The sequence below is a fragment of the Piliocolobus tephrosceles genome, chromosome 10 (assembly GCF_002776525.5).
Source record: "Piliocolobus tephrosceles isolate RC106 chromosome 10, ASM277652v3, whole genome shotgun sequence".
Lineage (NCBI taxonomy): Eukaryota > Metazoa > Chordata > Mammalia > Primates > Cercopithecidae > Piliocolobus > Piliocolobus tephrosceles.
The window spans coordinates 120787273-120806305 of record NC_045443.1 but is presented as its reverse complement, the minus strand read 5'-3'; the positions used below and the strand labels follow the sequence as shown (position 1 = coordinate 120806305).

At 52.8% G+C, this 19033-nt stretch overlaps 1 protein-coding gene across 4 annotated transcripts in view; it reads left to right on the top strand.

The window, feature by feature from the left end:
• The window catches only part of PITPNM2 (phosphatidylinositol transfer protein membrane associated 2), a 177855-nt gene that overhangs the window by 144258 nt on the left and 14564 nt on the right, over positions 1-19033 (top strand). For all 4 annotated transcript variants that reach the window (XM_026457386.2, XM_026457384.2, XM_026457385.2 and 1 more), the window contains exons 4-10: positions 2323-2537; positions 3630-3751; positions 6307-6534; positions 11101-11409; positions 12157-12252; positions 15787-15891; positions 16096-16166. In XM_026457386.2, the coding sequence (XP_026313171.1) occupies positions 2323-2537; positions 3630-3751; positions 6307-6534; positions 11101-11409; positions 12157-12252; positions 15787-15891; positions 16096-16166 (1146 nt within the window). The remainder of the gene's footprint in view (positions 1-2322; positions 2538-3629; positions 3752-6306; positions 6535-11100; positions 11410-12156; positions 12253-15786; positions 15892-16095; positions 16167-19033) is intronic.

The window sequence follows — 19033 nt, the reverse complement described above, 5'->3', positions numbered from 1 at the left end:
TTGAGACGGAGTCTCGCTCTGTCACCCAGGCTGGACTGCAGTGGCGCGATCTCGGCTCACTGCAACCTCTGCCTCCTGGGTTCAAGCGATTCTCCTACCTCAGCCTCCCGAGTAGCTGGGATTACAGGTGCGCACCACCACACCCAGCTACTTTTTGTATTTTCAGTAGAGATGGGGTTTTACCATGTCGGCTAGGCTGGTCTCTAACTCCTGGCCTCAAGTGATCTGCCTGCCTCAGCCTCCCAAATTGCTGGGATTATAGGCATAAGCCAACACGCTCAGCCCTCATGGTGGTTTTGATTTGCATTTCCGAATGAATAGTGATGTTGAACATCTTTTCATGTGCTTATTGGCCATTCGTATATCTTCTTTGGAGAAATGGCTATTCAAGTCCTTTGCTCATTTTTGAATTGTGTTGTTTGTTTTATTGTTGAGTTGTAGGAGTTCTTTATATATTCTGGATACAAGTCCCTTGTCAGATACATGGTATACAAATGTCTTCTCCCATTTGGTGGGTTGTCTGTTTCTCTCTTCATAGTGCTCTTTGATACACTAAGGTTTTTAATTTTGATTAAGTCCAGTTCATCTATTTTTTCTTTTGTTGCTTTTGCTTTTGGTGTCATATTTAAGAAAGCATTGCCAAATCTAAGGTCATAAAGATGACCTTGTTTGCCCCAGTTTTCTTCTGTTTTATCATTTTGTGATTTTATTTCTTTTTTTAAACTACCATTTCTCAAGCATCTTATACTTTTATGGTTTTAGTTCTTATTTGTAAATCTTTGATTCATATCGAGTTTTTGTATATGCTCTGAGATAGGGTCCAGCTTCATTCTTTTACATGTTGTTATTCAATTGTCCCAGCACCATTTTTTAAAGACTATTATTTCCACATTGGATAATCTTGGCACCCTTCTCAAAAATTAATTGATCATAGATATATGGCTTATTTCTAGACTCTCAATTATATTCTATCTATCTGTCTGTCTGTTGATCTATTCATCTATCCTATGCCAGTGCTACACTTTTTTGGTTACGGTAGTTTTGTAGTAAGGTTTGATATAGGAAAGTATGAGTCCTCCAACTTGGTTTTGTTTTGTTTTCAAAATTGTTTTGGCTCTTTGGGGTCTCCTGTAATTCCATATGAATTTTAGGATCAGCTGTTCCATTTCTACAAATAAGGCCACCGGGATTTTGATAAAGATCGCATTATATCTGTAGGTTGTTTGGGGCAGTGTTGCCATCTTAACAATATTAAATCTTCCAGTCCATCAACATGGAATGTCTTTCCATTTATTTAGGACTTTAATTTCTTTCAGCAACATTTTGTAGTTTTAAGTGCACAGGTCTTTCACCTCTTTGGTTAAATATATTCCTAGGTATTTATTCTTTCAGAGGCTACTATAAAAGGAATTGTTTCTTAATTTTCTTTGACATTGTTCATTTCTGTGTGTCATTTTGTATTCTACAACTTTGTTGAATTTATTTATTAGGTCTAACAGGCTTTGATGGAGATTGTTTAGCATTTTCCATATATAAGATTATGGCATCAGGAATTCAAAATAGTTTTACTTCTATCTTTCCAATTTGGATGCCTCTTATTCTTTTTGTTTGTTTTGTTTTTTGTTTGTTGGTTTGTTGGTTGGTTGGTTGGTTGGTTTTTTTGAGACAGAGTCTTACTTTGTCACCAAGGCTGGAGTGCAGAGGCATGATCTCAGCTCACTGCAACCTCTGCCTCCCAGGTTCAAGTGATTCTCCTGTCTCAGCCTTTGAGTAGCTGGTCCTACAGGCATGTGCCAACATGCCTGGCCAATTCTTCTGTTTTTAGTAGAGACGAGGTTTCACCATGTTGCCCAGGCTGATCTCAAACCCCTGACCTCAAGTGATCTGCCCACCTCAGCCTCCCAAGGTGCTGGGATTACAGGTGTGAGCCACTGTGCCCAGTCGCCTCTTATTATTTCTTTTTCTTGTCTAATTGCTCTAGCTAGAACTTATAGCACAGTGTTGAGGAGAAGCAAGTAAGTGGGCATCCTTGTCTTGTTCCTGATCTTGGGAATGCTTTTAGTCCTGGGACAGGTGGGAGTCAAAATATAGGACTTGTATGTGCAGCACTAGGTCTGGGAGAGGGAGTCTGTGGCCCCTTCAGCCTCTTGCACAAACCCTGGCATATAGATTTGGGGGTCTGGAAGTGACATAGGAGGAGCCAGCCTCGTTGACCAAAGCCCGTCCTCCCTTTCCACACCCCTGGGCCCAGTCTCCTGTGCCCCTTCCCTCCTGAAAAGTGCTCTGGCCCCACACACATTGCAGGTGCTTTTGTCCCCACAGAAGAAGAGCCGTAACGAGACATATGGTGAAGGCAGCGGCGTGGAGATCCTGGAGAACCGGCCGTACACAGATGGCCCAGGCGGCTCTGGGCAGTACACACACAAGGTGTATCATGTGGGCATGCACATCCCCAGCTGGTTCCGCTCCATCCTGCCCAAGGCAGCCCTGCGGGTGGTGGAGGAGTCCTGGAATGCCTACCCCTACACCCGAACCAGGTGCGCCTGCTTTGGCCTCCATGTGCCTCCCATCTCCACATGCCATCTGGCAGGAAGCAGCCTTGTGGCATAGATCCAGGGGATGGGATCAGCCTTCAAGCAGGCTCAACACCCCATAACCCCAGGGAGCCCAGGCTTTGTTCCATACAGGTGCCCCGAAGGTCACCCAGAGCAGGCACAGGCAAGAGAGGGAAGGATACACCCCTAAATGCCTCCTGACTCCTCATGTGTGGAGGCCATGAAGGCATGAGTCAAGCGAGGGCTGTTGGAGACTCCTTTGCCATCCCAGAAGATGCAGGGAATATAAACCCACTTCAGGCTCCCTAAGAAGGCTGAGACAGCCTGCTGGAAAGAAACTGAGGGTAGACCAGATGACACAGAGGTCCCTTCCAACTTGGAGACCTTCAGCTGCTGTGACAGTGTTGTCCCACATCCCATGCTGAGCAGGGCTGTCCTTGGGATCCCCCGGCAGAGGGTTCTTCACTCTGTGTCCCCCAGTGTGTAGCTCAGCACTGCTGAGTTGGATAGATGGGGGCTGGTCCCATCAGCTGCCTACTGCTGAGCAGGTAGGGTCCCCACAAATCTCCTGGGGCTCCCTTCCCCACACTGGTAGGCACCTGGAGCTTACTTAGGGATCCACAGAGCTTGTTCCTCTTCCCAGTAGTACTTTCCCCTCCAAGCTCATCTCCAGCCTAGAGAGAGGCTATTCCCCCATTGCCAGAGCTGGCTTCTTGGGAACTAGGGGTGGCATGCCCCATGGAGCACCCCAGCTTCCTTCTGCTTGGCAGTATGCTGCCATAGCTGTTCCTGTGTTCCTGCCATTCTGTGGACATTGGACATGGGGCTTCTAGAAGCCACCAAAGATGCACTGTCTTCCTCTCCCCCTAAATCCTTCCCTGCCCCCATCCTGGCTGTTCTTGGGACAAAGTGGTGGTCCAAGAGGTGGACAGGGCAGGCGAGTCTTGGCTACCCTCCACCCTCCTTCTATGCCCGCTCACTGTCTCCACTCCTACCCAGTGGGTCAACAGGCCCTGACCAGACACTGGGCCTCTCCAAGGACAGGTCCTGATGGATGCTTTCCTTCCCGCACAGGTTCACCTGCCCTTTCGTGGAGAAATTCTCCATCGACATTGAAACCTTTTATAAAACTGATGCTGGAGAAAACCCCGACGTGTTCAACCTCTCTCCTGTGGAAAAGAACCAGCTGACAATCGGTAACCAGGAAGGGCAGAGCCCCACAGGGCTGTACTCTGGATTTCCTACACACAGGCCCCTCTTGTCCTGCCCCTTTTCCCCACACCTGGTAGACTCCAGACCTGGCCCTGTCCTGGGCAGGCAGGTCAGAGTTGGAGCAAGCATGGGGCCCATGGGGGAGGCAGGACAGGCCTCCTTAGCCCCATTCTCCTGACGTATACACCAAGTCCAAGTGCCTTTTCTACCCAGAGCCCCCACAGTCACTTCCCTCCATCCCTTTTAGGGATCCCTACTCCCCAGAAGTACACGTGTGCTTGGGGATCCATCTCTAGCTGACAGCCATGCACAAGTGCCCCTGGCACACGGTGGGGTCTATGACCTCCTGATGGTGGATGCCCTACCCACCGCCTCCAGATGACAGTGACATGCAGGGAATAGGCCCCATTTGTTAGATCTTCACTTTCAAGAGAAGCCAGTGATAAGGATTTTCATGAGAAATCTCCCAATATTAAATGTTAGCAACCAATTAGAAATCTTTGTAAATAAATTTATGCCAGTCAAACAAAACACATATGTGGGGCAGTGCAGCTCAGCAGCCACCCTCCTGCAACCTCTGAGTACAAGGCCCAAGTCACCGTGGAGGCATCTCAGCCAGGTTGGGGGTGCGTGTCCATGCCCCAGGAGCTGCTCCAGGCCCAACCCCCTACCTCTGCTGGGATTTCCTGGGTCTGTGGAACAAAGCATCATAGCACGAGTGGCTTGTACAACACACAGTTATTCTCTTAGGGCTCTGGAGGCCAGAAGTCTGAGATCACAGCGTGTGGGCTTTTGGGGGAGACTCTGTTCAGGCCCCTTCAGTATCTGTGCTTGCCAGCAGTCCTTGGTGCTCCTTGACTTGTGGAAGCATCCCTCAATCTCTGCCTCGGTCGCCACATGGTCACTCCCCTCTGTGTCTGTCTGCCTCTGTGTCTCCTTTTCTTGTAAGAACACCAGTCATACTAGATTAGGACCCACCTTAATGGCCTTACTTTTAACTTGATTACCTCTTTGAAAACCTTATCTCTAGATAAGATCACATTCTGAGGCACTGGGTTTAATACTTCAGCATAGGAATTGGGGTTGGGGGGGTACATAGCTCTTCCCATAGCAGGCAGCCCTGACACTGCCAGAGCTCTGCAGGCTCCCTCTGAGGCCAGCTGCCATGGGTCCTAAGTCTCTGTGACATTTCCTGTGCCAGCCCGCATGGGCAGGGCATGTGGTCTGCTCCAGGAAGAGCGCTCATACCTCCTGGCATTCTATGGTTCTCAGACTCGCTCCTGACCCTTCTGGTTTTGGTGGAGCTGATGTCAGTGTCTGCAGTCTGCAGCCTGGATACAGAGGGGCCTGTGCATTGGAGAAAATGAGGTAGCCAAGGGCCTGGCTAGAGCTGACCCAACCATAAAAAAGGGCTCTGTGAGCCACACACCCTTTCCTAGATCTCTTTCTCACCCAGTGAGTGCTCCAGTCCTGTCCAACACACATGTGCCTCAGGAGTGAGCACACAGGAGGGCTCTGCCTCCGCCGTGGGAGGAGGCCACGGGAGGGCTCTGAGATGCCCCTGTGGAGGGGAAGCCTGTGATCATAAGTGGCCTGGCCTACGTCCTGCCCAGAGCTATCACCCCTCTTCTTGTCACCATCACCAGGTCCTGTCAGCCCCTAACCCTGTTTTCTGCACTCCTACCTCTGTGGCATCTGCCCTTGCTCTCAGGCTCAGCCCAGAGCCAGCTTGGCCAGACACCCCCTGTAGGCTTCTTCAGACATCTCTTCTGGTCTCTGTCCAGGAAGGCTTTTCCAACAGGTCGGCCTGCCTGTGTCCCTCTCAGCCTCAGACCTATACCTGGGTCCACTTGGCCCTCAGGGCACTAACTGGGCTCCTAGCTTGGAGAGAAATGGCCAGCATGTCCAGGGCATTCCCATTGCTCTGTGAGCACTGCCATCCTTCTCCCCACGCAGACACCCTGGTGGTTCCTTCCCCAGAACCCCCCACCTCTTGTTCAAGGGCCGGTGCTACTGGGACATTCTTGACCTCTCGATTCCACCCCTCTGGCTGAAACACCATCTTCGTGGGAAGCTTTTCCCAGCCTTCTCTTCTGTTCCTCACACCCCGTATTCTTCATGGAAATTCATCTCCCCAGTGTTTCCTCATTGCCTTATTTATCTGCTTTGCCAAGAGGTAGTGCACTCAGAACATGGGTTTTGCTGAAATGACTTGAAAAGGCAACAAGGGACCAGGTGCATTGGCTTACACCTGTAATCTCAGCACTTTGGGAGGCTGAGGTGGGAGGAGTGCTTGAGCCTGGGCAACATAGCAAGACCCCTGTCTGAATGAATGAATGCACCAAGGAAACTGCAAGCCCCATTGTCAAGTATATTGAGGTCAGAGCTGCCCAGAACATGATCCTTACTCCTCAGAGTCCCTCTGGCAGGGCAAGGCCCAGAATCCTGGGAGGATTTGGGGGTGGAGGAACATGGAGAGGAGATGTGGGTGGAGGTTGAGGTCAGGGCTGAAGTGGCCACTCTAAGGGTTTTCCCACAGACTTCATCGACATTGTCAAAGACCCTGTGCCCCACAACGAGTATAAGACAGAAGAAGACCCCAAACTGTTCCAGTCAACCAAGACCCAGCGGGGGCCCCTGTCAGACAACTGGATTGAGGAGTACAAGAAACAGGTCTTCCCCATCATGTGTGCATACAAGCTCTGCAAGGTGGAGTTCCGCTACTGGGGCATGCAGTCCAAGATCGAGAGGTTCATCCATGACACCGGTGAGCACAACCCGTTCCGGGTGGGCAGTGGCCGGGCTACCCAACCCCTCTGTCTCCTGTCACCTGCCTGTCTGCCTCCTCTCTCTGCATGTCTGCCTGGGAGTCTGCATTTCTGTTGTTCTGGGAAGGTGACACCAAAGCCCATGTCCAGCTTCCCCACTGCCCCGCAACCATGTGTTATCTTGGGCATCCATGAATACCTACGAGCACCTGCAGAGACAGCAGTATGTGTTACTGGATGAAGAAGCCGTAGGCACTGCCCCCAGACATTACTGACCTGATTCGCATTTGATAAAGTGTAGCCCACACTCCACAGGTCTGAGTAGCCCCTGGGGACAGCTTCCTTGCTGCTCACCTGGGCCTCTGGGCTCCCAGGCCTTTGTTTCCTCTACTCAAGGAGGCCCAGAACCCAGGGCCACAGCTCAGCCTCCCTCTTTGGGCTGGAAGCTCCCAGGAGCAGGGTGTCTCAGACTTCATAGGGGCCTTCACACCCACACCAGCCTAGCCAGAGTAGGTGCCCATGGAACAGGTAGACAGCAGATGGCCTGGGTGTCCTGGTGCAGTGAGTGCCATTTCCTCACCTAGAGCCCTCAGCCCCACTCTGCCGAGGTTATAACATGACGTCAGTCCAAGGGCTGGTTCCAGTCCCTGAGGCCCATGATTCAAAAGGCACCCCAGCCAGACACCTTGTGATGCCATGAGCAAGGGTGACTTAATTTAAGAATGAACAGAGCCACACTGTTGAGAGTACACATCACGCTTGTGACACAGGCTCATGATGACCCATGAGGGTAGGCATTGTCACCCCACTTATGCAGGAGGAAGCAGAGACCCAACACGGGCTGAACGAGATCTGCCTCCCATCCCAGCCACCCTCGTCCTGAATTAACATCCTCCTGTTCTTAGCATCAGCAAGGGGGGTGTCTCACTAGACAGCCATGTTCAGTGTTGAGGCTGCGACCCCAAGGGAAGGTTGGGTGTGTACCCAAAAGGGTTGGGGTCTGAGGACGTGGTCTTCCATTTGGAGAAACAGAGACGTGGACAGGGCCTCGACGGGTGTGATGATGTCACCACCTCCATCCCCAGGGCAAAACCGTCAGACACATTGTCCACCATTCTTTTTCCAGAAGGGCTACCGCAGTGTCAGTCAGCAGCTGGGAGAGGTGGCAGGAAGAGAAAGAAGCTGTCTCATCCATTGAGAGGGATGCATTCCTGCAATCCATCTCTCTAACCCCTTGGGAGCTTAGATTGGCCCAAACCTGCCTCTCTCCGTTACCCAGGGCTCACAGACTGGGACCTGCAACCCTAGTGCTGAAGTCCCAAAATGGGAATGGTGGTTCTCACTTCCCAGGGAATATGAGGAGTGGAGGAGCCTATGGGCAGGACTGGGAGGGGCTCACGGATCCTGGGCAAGGCGCCCCCTACCGCCCTTCTCGACCTCAGGAACCTGAATACATCAGCGCTGGTGACTTGAGGGTTCTGTCCTCAAGGCTTCTCTAGGTTCAGCCCTGCACAGGACACCCAGCAGACCTACTAAGGCTGCAGCTCCTGGCACTCCGGCTCTGTGGGTCCCGTTGACCCTCCCCAGCCCTACGCAGCAGCTGAGATCCTGGCCAAGCTGCAGAGACTCCCCTGCTCCCTGAAAGTCAGTTCTCCCCTCAGAAAGCAGGAACCTGTGGCTGGTGGGAAGAAAGAAGACAACTTTAGAGTCCAGGCCTGACTCACACGTAGTGGTTCTGTGGTCTCTCAGCCTCACTGAGCTTTGCTTTTATCTTCTGTAAAATGGGTGTAATGACACCAATTCTATCGGACTGTTGTGGGCTGAGACCGTGAGTTCAGAACCGAAGATGGGGTGTGGCACATAGGTGGGGCTTGATGACAACTGTGAGCACGAGTCCTATAATATCACGGGGATGATCTCATGAACTCATGTGAGCTGGGCTGAGCTTCTTGGGGACCTTGAGGAGGTGACTCCTGGGAGTTGGGACAGCTCTCAGCTGTCCTCATGACTGCCTGGCCCCAGATGTCGTGCATGTCCCAGCCCTTCCGTTCATCCCAGGAGGAGGCATTTCCCTATATAGGGTAGAGCAAGGGATGCGGCCCTTCCTGGCAGCCCTGTGAGGCCAGCAGACAGTCCCAGAAAAGGAAACCAAGGCTCTTCAGTGTGCCACGCCTGAGGCCCCCCTGGGACTTGGCAGTGGACACAGGACTCCATCCCACAGAGATATCTTTAAGAATGGATGAGATTGGCCGGGCGCGGTGGCTCACGCCTGTAATCCCAGCACTTTGGGTGGCCGAGGCGGGCGGATCACAAGGTCAGGAGATCGAGACCACGGTGAAACCCCGTCTCTACTAAAAATACAAAAAATTAGCCGGGCGCGGTGGCGGGCGCCTGTAGTCCCAGCTACTCAGGAGGCTGAGGCAGGAGAATGGCGTGAACCCGGGAGGCAGAGCTTGCAGTGAGCTGAGATCCGGCCACTGCACTCCAGCCTGGGCGACAGAGCGAGACTCCGTCTCAAAAAAACAAAAAAAAGTTAAGAATGGATGAGATTTAGAAAGGAAGACTCAGCAAAGCCAGAGGTGGGAAGTGAGGAGGCAGGAAAAGAGGGTGCACAGGAGACCAGCCTGGGAGGCTGGTGTGGCCCAACTGCTCGCAAAGCCGCTCAGCATGCTCTAGGGGAGGCAGGGGTACATGCTCTGAGATTGCTTCTCCCGGGTTTGTCCCCTGGAGAAATCCCCATGCCTGTTCTGGAATGTTCAGAGCAGCAGGTTTGTGAAAGCAAAATGGAGAAACAATGCAAATTAGCCAAAAGCCCATTGGCAGGAAAAGGAATCAATGAAATGTGGCATTTCACACACACACGGATGCCACACGGTCCCAGCTTGATGAGCCAAAGCCCCCACGCGCGCATCCATGGACAAAACTCACCCAGAGAAGCAAGTGGCAGAAAAATACAGCGTGACACATAGCTGCGAAATTCAGCCACAGCCACACCAGCCTGATACAGTGTGCAGGAAAACACATCTGTGTGCTGAGACCAGAAGGCAAAGCACATGACAAGCAAAATTCGGGACCGACTGTCAGGGACCGGGAGAGTGGAGGGCTCCCTGTCGCTGGTGATGGTGTGTTCCTTCGCCGGGGCTGTGGATGTGGATGTCTCATTGCTTTTTAATGTTTTTTAAACAGCTTTATTGAGGCATAATTTTAGATACCATATGATTCACTCATTGTAAGATAACAATTTGGTAAGTTTTAATATATTCACAGCTGGGCACAACTTCAGAGCATTCATCACCCCAGAAGGTCCTTTGTTCCCATTTCACGTCATCCCCATCCCACCCTGGCCCAAGGCAATCCCCAGTCTGCTTTTAATCTTTATAATTCTATTATTATGATTATTACTATTTTGAAACAGGGTCTTACTCTGTCACCCAGGCTGGAGTGCAGTGGCATGATCATGGCTCACTGCAGCCTTAAACTCCTGGGCTCAAGCCATCCCCCCACCTCTACCTCTCAAGTAGCTGGGACCACAGACGCACAACACCATGCCTGGCTATTTTGTTGTTGTTGTTGTCTTTTTTGGTAGAGATGGGGAATCTCCCTGTATTGCCCAGGCTGGTCTGAAACTCCTGGCCTCAAGTCATGCTCTCACCTCAGCCTCCCAAAGTGCTGGGATTACAGGTGTGAGCTACCATGCCTGGCCCTTTAATTGTTGTTTACACTTTAAAAGGTATATATTTTTTACGTTATTCTACATCTTAATTTATATGTATAATATATTCTTATATATCTCACGTGCATAATATATTCTACTAAAAGCATTTTTTAAAAAACAAAAGAAAAGGAGAACCAACCCAGTTTGAACTCGAACTGGATTTTCCATGGGAAATTCAACAGGAAAAATATACCAGACACTGAGAGAGGAGACTCTCAGGAAGTCCTATTCTACCTCCCCTGTGGCAGGAAAGTCCCAGAAAATTAACTGTGGCTTCTTATTTATTTATCTATTTAGAGATAGGGTCCCACTCTGTTATCCAGGCTGGAATGCAGTGGCACAATCATAGCTTACTGCAGGCTTAAACTCCTGGGCTCAAGTGATCCTCCCACCTCGGCCTCTAGAGTAGCTGGGACTACAAGCACACACCAGCACGCCTGGCTAATTTAAAAAAAAATTTTTTTATAGAGACAGGGTCTTGCTTCATTGCCCAGGCTTATCTTGAACTCTTGGGCTCAAGCTGTCCTCCCACCTCATCCTCTCAAAGTGTTGGGATTACAGGCATGAGCCACTGCACCCTTCCAACTATGGCTTCTGACCGGACACATTGCTTTGGGAGGTCCCTCCACTCTAATTATAGAACCACTATGAGCTTGTGAGAACATCTGTGAGCCAGTCCCCTTATTTTACAAATGGGGAAACTGAGGCACAGGCAGGCAGTGACTTTAGCCTGACCTGCAACATGGGTGCAGCCTCGCAAAGCCCCTGCCTGGGCCCACACCTCCGTGCAGGCTCCTGCGCTGACCTCCTTCCCTCGTCTCTCTCCCTCTCCAATCCCTGTGGGGCACAGGACTACGGAGGGTGATGGTGCGGGCTCACCGGCAGGCCTGGTGCTGGCAGGACGAGTGGTATGGGCTGAGCATGGAGAACATCCGGGAGCTGGAGAAGGAGGCGCAGCTCATGCTTTCCCGTAAGATGGCCCAGTTCAATGAGGATGGTGAGGAGGCCACTGAGCTCGTCAAGCATGAAGCCGCCTCGGACCAGGCCTCTGGGGAGCCCCCAGAGCCCAGCAGCAGCAACGGGGAGCCCCTGGTGGGGCGGGGCCTCAAGAAACAGTGGTCCACATCCTCCAAGTCGTCTCGGTCGTCCAAGCGGGGAGGTGAGCCCCTGCGCCACCTGCCATCCACACTCAAGGTCCCTCACTGCAAGGCAGCCCCACCTACTGCTGGATCACTGCACCTCCTCAGAGTCCTTTCCCATGGACATTGAGGCACCAAGCCCAGAGGGAGTCAGAGCCCTGGGCTAGAACTCCCACACGGGGAAGCCTGGGCCCTGCCCCAGCAGGCTCCCCAACACTTCCCCTCCATGCCCAGGGAAGACAGTGCTACCCATAGGAGCCAGTGGAGGTGGCTGGGCTCCTGCAGCGCTGTGGAGGGGCCACCCCTCCTGATGGGGACCCTGGGAGACTTCAGACCCTGAGAGAAAGGATCAACCCAGGCATCCTGGGTGGAGCCAGCTTTTCCAGCAGGCAGGCCTGGCTCACTCATCTCCCGCCTGGGCCCTGCTGTGGCCGAATTTCAGGAGTTTGCTCTTGGTCAGACTCAGGTCAGAGGCCCAGGAGTGGACCCAGGCCTGTCGGACCCCATGTCCTGGGATTATGTCGGTCATTCTCTTCCCCACACATGCTCCCCAGGACACGACTGCCTTGTGCTAGGCAGACAGGAGATGAGCCTAGGCCACTCCTCACTCACCCACTTCATTCTCTTTGGAATCTTCCTGGCTCCTGTGGCAGCCTCTGCGATGCCTGTCAGGCCTGTGGGTTGCCCTCCCTGCCTCCTGCCAGCTTGGGGCAGCCTCTGGGCCCTTCCTGTCCAGTTGGCAGTCATTCTGAGGTTTTGCCTTCCAGCGAGTCCTTCCCGCCACAGCATCTCGGAGTGGAGGATGCAGAGTATCGCCAGGGACTCGGACGAGAGCTCAGACGACGAGTTCTTCGATGCGCACGGTAGGCAGGCAGCGCCCTGCAGTCCTTGGGGCCTTCCTGGGCGAGGTGTGGAGGGGTCTGAAAGGGCTTAGGGTGTGGGTGTGGACTGATACGGGTGTTGCCTGTTACTGTTCTATATCCGGTCCCTACTCCTGCACTCCCATGGTGTTTGGGGCGGTGCACAGAGGATGAGATGAAGTCATCTTGTTCCCTTGAGTCTGGGGTCTCAGGCTTACCCTAACCTGATATCAGGATGTGCTGTGGGCCTGGCAGATGGGGACTGCGCTCTTGAAACCCCAAATAAGGATACGCCATCAGACTACAGCTTTATTCCGTATGTGAATTTATTTCCATGGAAGCATAACTTCTTTTAATTTTCTAATTTTTTGTACTTACCTTATTTTTTCTTGATTAAATTAATACCACATCTAATGTAGGCACTTTAGGAAATGCAATAAGCAGAAAACATGTGAAGTGCCCATTTTCCCACTTGTCCCAAAATAAGTGCATGACCACACAGCAGATGCACCACCTGTGCCAGGAAGAGGCATGCATACAGCGCTCGCCTACTTCATGCCCCAGCCATTCCACTCCAGGAAGCCGGAGGGGCCAGCAGGTGTACGGGTTGGGGGCTTAGGTCCCTCTGCAAGCCAGTGGCTGAGCCAGGCCGAAGTTCACACAGCAAGTCAGAGGCTCAGAAAGGGACGGGGGCGAGCCCGTAGGCACTCAGCAGACACAGGCAGCACCAGATCTCATGTCACCACTGTGGCTTGGAGGAGCACAGGAGCCAAATAAGGTGACATTTTGGTTAACTGGCCAGCTGCCATCAAGGGAAGGAACCTGGGGAGTCAGTGTCCAGGCAGAAGAAAGGTGCCTGGTTTGGCCCTGGGACTGGAGGACCTAGAATGGTGGCTGGGGACTCCTGAGCTGGCCTCTGCACCAGGGGCCTTGCCCAGGATGGAGAAGGGGCCTCTTGGCATCTCACCCCTCCCAGGTGGCTCTCTGACGCTGATGAGAGGAAAATACATATTTAACGTAGAAAATGCTATAAAAGAGACAGCAAAGCAGGAAGTGCCAGGGCAGCAGTGTTCTGGGGAAATGGGCCCAGGAGCCCATCCAGAGCTGGAGGAGGGCCAGTGAGTGCCAGAGTCAGACAGTAGCCACGAGCCTCGTGGTCCTGGGCAGAAGGTCTCAGAGGAGCAGAAGCAGGAGTCTTGGAGGTGGTGTTCATAGCAGCACTTCTGAAGCTGTGCTTTTGTGGAGGGACAGGGAGAGACCTGTTAGAGGATATGAAATTATATCTAGATGGGAGGAGTGAGTTCTAGTTCTGTGACACTGCGGGATGACTAGAGTTAACAGTAATGTATTAGGCCAGGCGCGGTGGCTCACACCATAATCCCAGCACTTTGGGAGGCTGAGGCAGGTAGATCACTTGAGCACAGGAGTTGGAGACCAGCCTGGGCAACACGGCGAAACCCTGTCAATACCAACATAGAAAAATTTTTTTAAACCACAGTGATATATAGTTTCAAATCGCTGGAAGATAGAAATTGAACATTCCCAACACAAAGAAATGATAAATATTTGACATGATGGATGTGCTAATTACCCTAATCTGATCACCATACACTGGTGTATTGAAACATCACTGTGGGCCGGGTGCGGTGGCTCAAGCCTGTAATCCCAGCACTTTGGGAGGCCGAGACGGGCGGATCACGAGGTCAGGAGATCGAGACCATCCTGGCTAACACGGTGAAACCCCATCTCTACTAAAAATACAAAAATCTAGCTGGGCGTGGCAGTGGGCGCCTGTAGTCCCAGCTACTCGGGAGGCTGAGGCAGGAGAATGGCGTGAACCCGGGAGGCGGAGCTTGCAGTGAGCTGAGATCCGGCCACTGCACTCCAGCCTGGGCGACAGAGCAAGACTCCGTCTCAAAAAAAAAAAAAAGAAACATCACTGTGTACCCCATGAATATGTACAGTTATGATTATTTGCCAATTTAACAAAACAGGAACTGGATACAGTGGCTCAAACCTGTTATCCTGACACTTTGAGATCCATTAAGCCCAGGAGTTCAAGACCAGCTAGGGTAACATAGAGAGACCTTGTCTCTACAAAAATAAAAATAAAAAAAATTAGCCAAGTGTAGTGTGCATGCCTGTAGTTCCAACTACTCGGGAGGCTGAGATGGGAGGATGACTTGAGCCCAGGAGGTCGAGGCTACAGTAAGCTATGACTGTGCCACTATACTACAGCCTTGGCATCAAAGCAAGACCTCAAAAAATAAAATATATAAGAAATTTTAAAAATGGTGAAGATGGAATAAAGTAAATGTAGCATTTTTTATTTTTATTTATTTATTTATTTATTTTTGAAATGGAGTCTCGCTCTGTTGCCCAGGCTGAAGTGCAGTGGTGTGATCTTGGATCACTGCAATCTCTGACTCCCAGATTCAAGTGGTTCTCATGCCTCAGCCCCCTGAGAAGCTGGGACTGCAGGCACATGCCACCATGCCTGGCTAATTTTTGTATCTTTAGTAGAGACAGGGTTTTACCATGTTGGCTAGGCTGGTCTTGAACTCCTGACCTTGGGTGATCCACCTGACTCAGCCTTCCAAAGTGTTGGGATTACAGATGTGAACCACCACCCCCAGCCTAAATGTAGCTTTTTTTTTTTTTTTTGAGACAAGGGTTTTGCTCTGTCACCCAGGCTGGAATGCAACGGCACAATCTCAGCTCACTGCAACCTCTGGCTCCCAGGTTCAAGTGATTCTCCTGCCTCAGCCTCCTGAGTAGCTGGGACTACAGGTGCACACCACCATGCCTGGCTAATTTTTGTATTTTTAGTAGACATGCGGTTTCACCATGTTGGTCAGGCTGATCTTATACTCCTGACCTCAAGCAGTCCACCCGCCTCAGCCTCCTAGAGTCCTGGGATTACAGGCATGAGCCACTGCGCCCGGCCAATATAGCATTTTTTTTAAAAAAAACAGGAACATCAACTGATGAGTGGATAAACAGAAGTGGTGTGTCCATGCAATGGACTATGGTTCAGCCATAAAAAGGAATGAAGCATCTGACACACACTGCAACATAGAGGAGCCCCGGAAACCCTATGCTGAGTGCAGGAAGCCAGACACAAGTATATGGTTCCATTCATAGGAAATGTCCGTAATAGACAAATCTGTAGAGACAGAAAATTGATTGGGGGTGGCCAGGGGCTAAGGAAGACAAGACTGAGGACTCACTGTTCCCGGATATGGGGCTTCCATTTAGGGAAGTAAGATGTTCTGGAATTGGATAGTGGTGATGGTTGCACGGCATTGTGAATATACTAAATGCCACTTTATAAATGGTGAATTTTTTTATGTGAATGTTACCACTATTTTTTTAATGGTCAGGAAGAAGCCCAAGGTGTGGGGCTGTGCGGCCGTCCTGTTGAGGAAGGGTCAGAGCAGAGCCAAACACAGGGGTACACAGGGGCATCCCCACCTCGGGAAGCCAGGCCTCCCCACTGTTCCCAGTCCCACCTGAGTTTCCCTCTCTCCTCTCCAGAGGACCTGTCTGACACAGAGGAAATGTTCCCCAAGGACATCACCAAGTGGAGTTCCAATGACCTCATGGACAAGATTGAGAGCCCAGAGCCGGAAGACACACAAGGTCAGCAGGTCTGGGGGTGCTGCAGAGCCTGGGGAGGGCAGCTGCAGGGCTTCAGCCCCCTCCTTTCTGACCCAGCTCCTGCACAGTGCTGGGCATACATGGGGATTGGGGGCCCCCAAGCTCCCCTTGTCACGGTTGCAGCCTCTGTCCGGTCGGCCAGGCTGGGCTCCCTTAGCTCACAGCACGGCTTCTGTGTTATTGCAGATGGTCTGTACCGCCAGAGCGCCCCTGAGTTCAGGGTGGCCTCCAGTGTGGAGCAGCTGAACATCATAGAGGTGGGTGCCCGGGTGTCAGAGGGACAGGGGCACGGCCGCCAAGGGAGGGGCAGGGCACAGAGGAATAGTCTGAGGGGCTACAGAGGTGGAACTCTGGGCCTGGCAGCCTCACCTCCACACCTGCCTGGGTACTGTCCGGGGAGAGGCCTGGGCCTCCTTTTTTGCTGCCCTGCTAGGAAGGCGCCTGCTGCCCTCTGTCTCTGAGGTCCCCAAGAACCAGGGACTACAGACAACCCCTGAGAAAACCTTATCCAAGCTCCACCCATGGGAAAGTAAAATGAGAAACTTGTAAATTCCAGATCAAAAATAAGATCTTCACCTTGTGCCCAGCCTGTCTGCTGTCCCTGAAGATAAAAAGACGAAAAGGGAGGAAGCGACAGTCGTCTAGGCAGAAGTGATGTGGCCGTGGCCGACAAGATGGCCCAGCGGGAGGCAGGCGGAGCTCAGTGTGTCCAATAAAGCTGTCTTGGTAGAGCGCCTGTGTCCGCTTCGGGGGTTCTCTGTGGGAGTTCACGCCCCATCCTCCTCCACCTGCGGGCCGTCAGAGCTGTTTGCACTGGGACAGGAGCCAGGGCTGAGCTGGGCTGTCCCACCATCACCTGCGGTCACCGCACTGCTCTGGCCTCAAGCTGCCTAAGGTGGAGGCAGCACCACTTCTGTGGGGAACTCGGGCCCCCGGGGGTCTGGGGGAGGAGGAGGGACATCTACACAGCCTCCCCCTCCTGTGGTTTTCTGCTTTGCAGTCTGACGCTAAGGTGGGCTTTCTAGAAGGGGTCATGGAATAAGGGGAGTTGATTCCAATTGCTGCTTAATGTCTAGATAAGCAAACGGAGCCCCCTCCCCACCTGCAGCACACACAGCTCTGACGCCCCACCAGGGGAGGGGCAGAAGGGGCCTGGGGCTCTGGATCTGCCTTGGGGTGTGTGTTCAGAACCCAGCACTGATTCTGGGGCACCGCCATCCAAAGCCAAATCCATTTGCTTGCAAGAACCCCCAAACCGGAGCCCCTACTCCTGGCCTTGCGGAGACACTAGTAGGGGGATGCCTCTATAGCTGCAGGGGGCTCAGCCCCCACTAGAGCCCAGGGCAGGGTGAGTCCCTGTCTCGGGCTGAGGTATGATGTCCCCTTGGAGAAAGCAGGCTGAGTGTAGTAGGGAGACTGTTCCAGGGGCGTCTGGGAGCCCCTGGGTCGTCTCCAGGACTGAGCCCAGTCAGATAGGCCTATGCAGGATTCTCTCAGCCCCCAGCGCCAAGCCCTGCCCATCCCCTGGTGACTCAGTACCACTGGACATCACCTCCCTGTCCTGGAGGCTGCATAAGACATTTCTTCCATAAACCCTTTGCCTCAATGGACTGCAAATAAAACCCTTTGCCTCAATGGACTGCAAATAAAACCCTTGTCAAAGCCCGATAGGGCTCATGTTGTTCCCTCCTGCCCTGTGTTCTGGGCAGTTGGTGGCCCCCTCTGCCCTGGGCTGAGTGTGTTTGTGTCCAGGCCAACCAGTGGTGGCTAGTCCCCATGTGAGGACAAGTGTCGGTCCTGCGCTGGCCTCTGGGAAGAAGAGGGAAGCCCCGTGGCTCCTCCTGGGGTGAGGGCAGCCCAGCCTTCCTCCTGCAGCTCAGCAGCACCCACCAGGCTTCCTGCTGCTCAGTGGCTCCTGGCCCAGCCCATCCATTCCCTTGCCCTTCCTGGTGGCCACTTTTTTTTTTTCTTTTTTGAGACAGGACTCACTCTGTCACCCAGTTTGCAGTGCAGTGGCACGATCTCGGCTCACTGCAACCTCTGCCTCCTGGGTACAAATGATTTTCCTGCCTCAGCCTTCCGAGTAGCTGGGATTACAGATGTGCACAACCATGCCTGGCTAATTTTTGTATTTTTGGTAGAAACGGGGTTTTGCTATGTTGGTCAGGCTGGTCTCAAACTCCTGGCCTCAAGTGATCTGCCTGCCTCGGCCTCCCAAAGTGCTGGGATTACAGGCTCAAGCCACTGCTCCCAGCCACCTGGTAGCCTCTTAAGTCCTGGGTCTAGCCCCTACCCTCCCCACCCACCCAACCTCTGTGTTGGCACCTGGGTCCTGGTGCTACCCCTACCCCATGGCCAGTTCAGGGCCAGCTGTCCCCACCATAGGCCCTCTAGATGGCTTTGGCTCCTTGGTCTATCTCCTCGGGTTCTTGGAGGCAGGACTCTCCCTTCAGCTCCCTTCCCTGCCCCCACACCCCAGACATTATATGGACACAGCAAGTACTTATCAGTGGCCCCTCTCGGGTCCTGGCCCTGCTGCTAACCTCTGGTCACATACCAGAAGCTTGGGGCAGGGGAGGGTGACCTCTGGGGACAGGGCCACAGCCTGGCCTGGCAGGAGAGTGCTGAGTTGTGGCAGAGGCTTCAGGTTCCAGTCCAGCCTAGCACTGACACGCCATGTGATACTAGCCCAGTCCCCTAGCCTGGAGCAGTTTGTAGCCCTTACACAGGTGTGCAGGTCTAGGGTCTCACCTTGACCTCACAGGCAGACCTGGCCTCCAGGAAGGTGGTGTCATTACCTCTCGAAATCTGATCGGCCTCCTCTCTAAAGTGCTGGGGCTCCATCCCCACCAGGACACCTCTCCTTTTGGAGACCCTGGTCTTAGAGAGAGGCCGAGAATGGCAGGGCCTTAGGGTGGGGGCCTGGGGAGGAGGCCCTGTGTAGCTTGGGGGAGAGCTCAGAGCTGCAGACAGAGGGGCTAGGGTTGCCACCCACCCAGGCTGTGGATGCCCTGACCCCGGCCATTCTCAGGTGACCTCTGTAACTTTGAGCTGGTGGTGGCCCTGTCTGCTCATGCCAAGACAGACACATACAGGGCAGGCAGCCCCCAAGGCCAAGACCAGG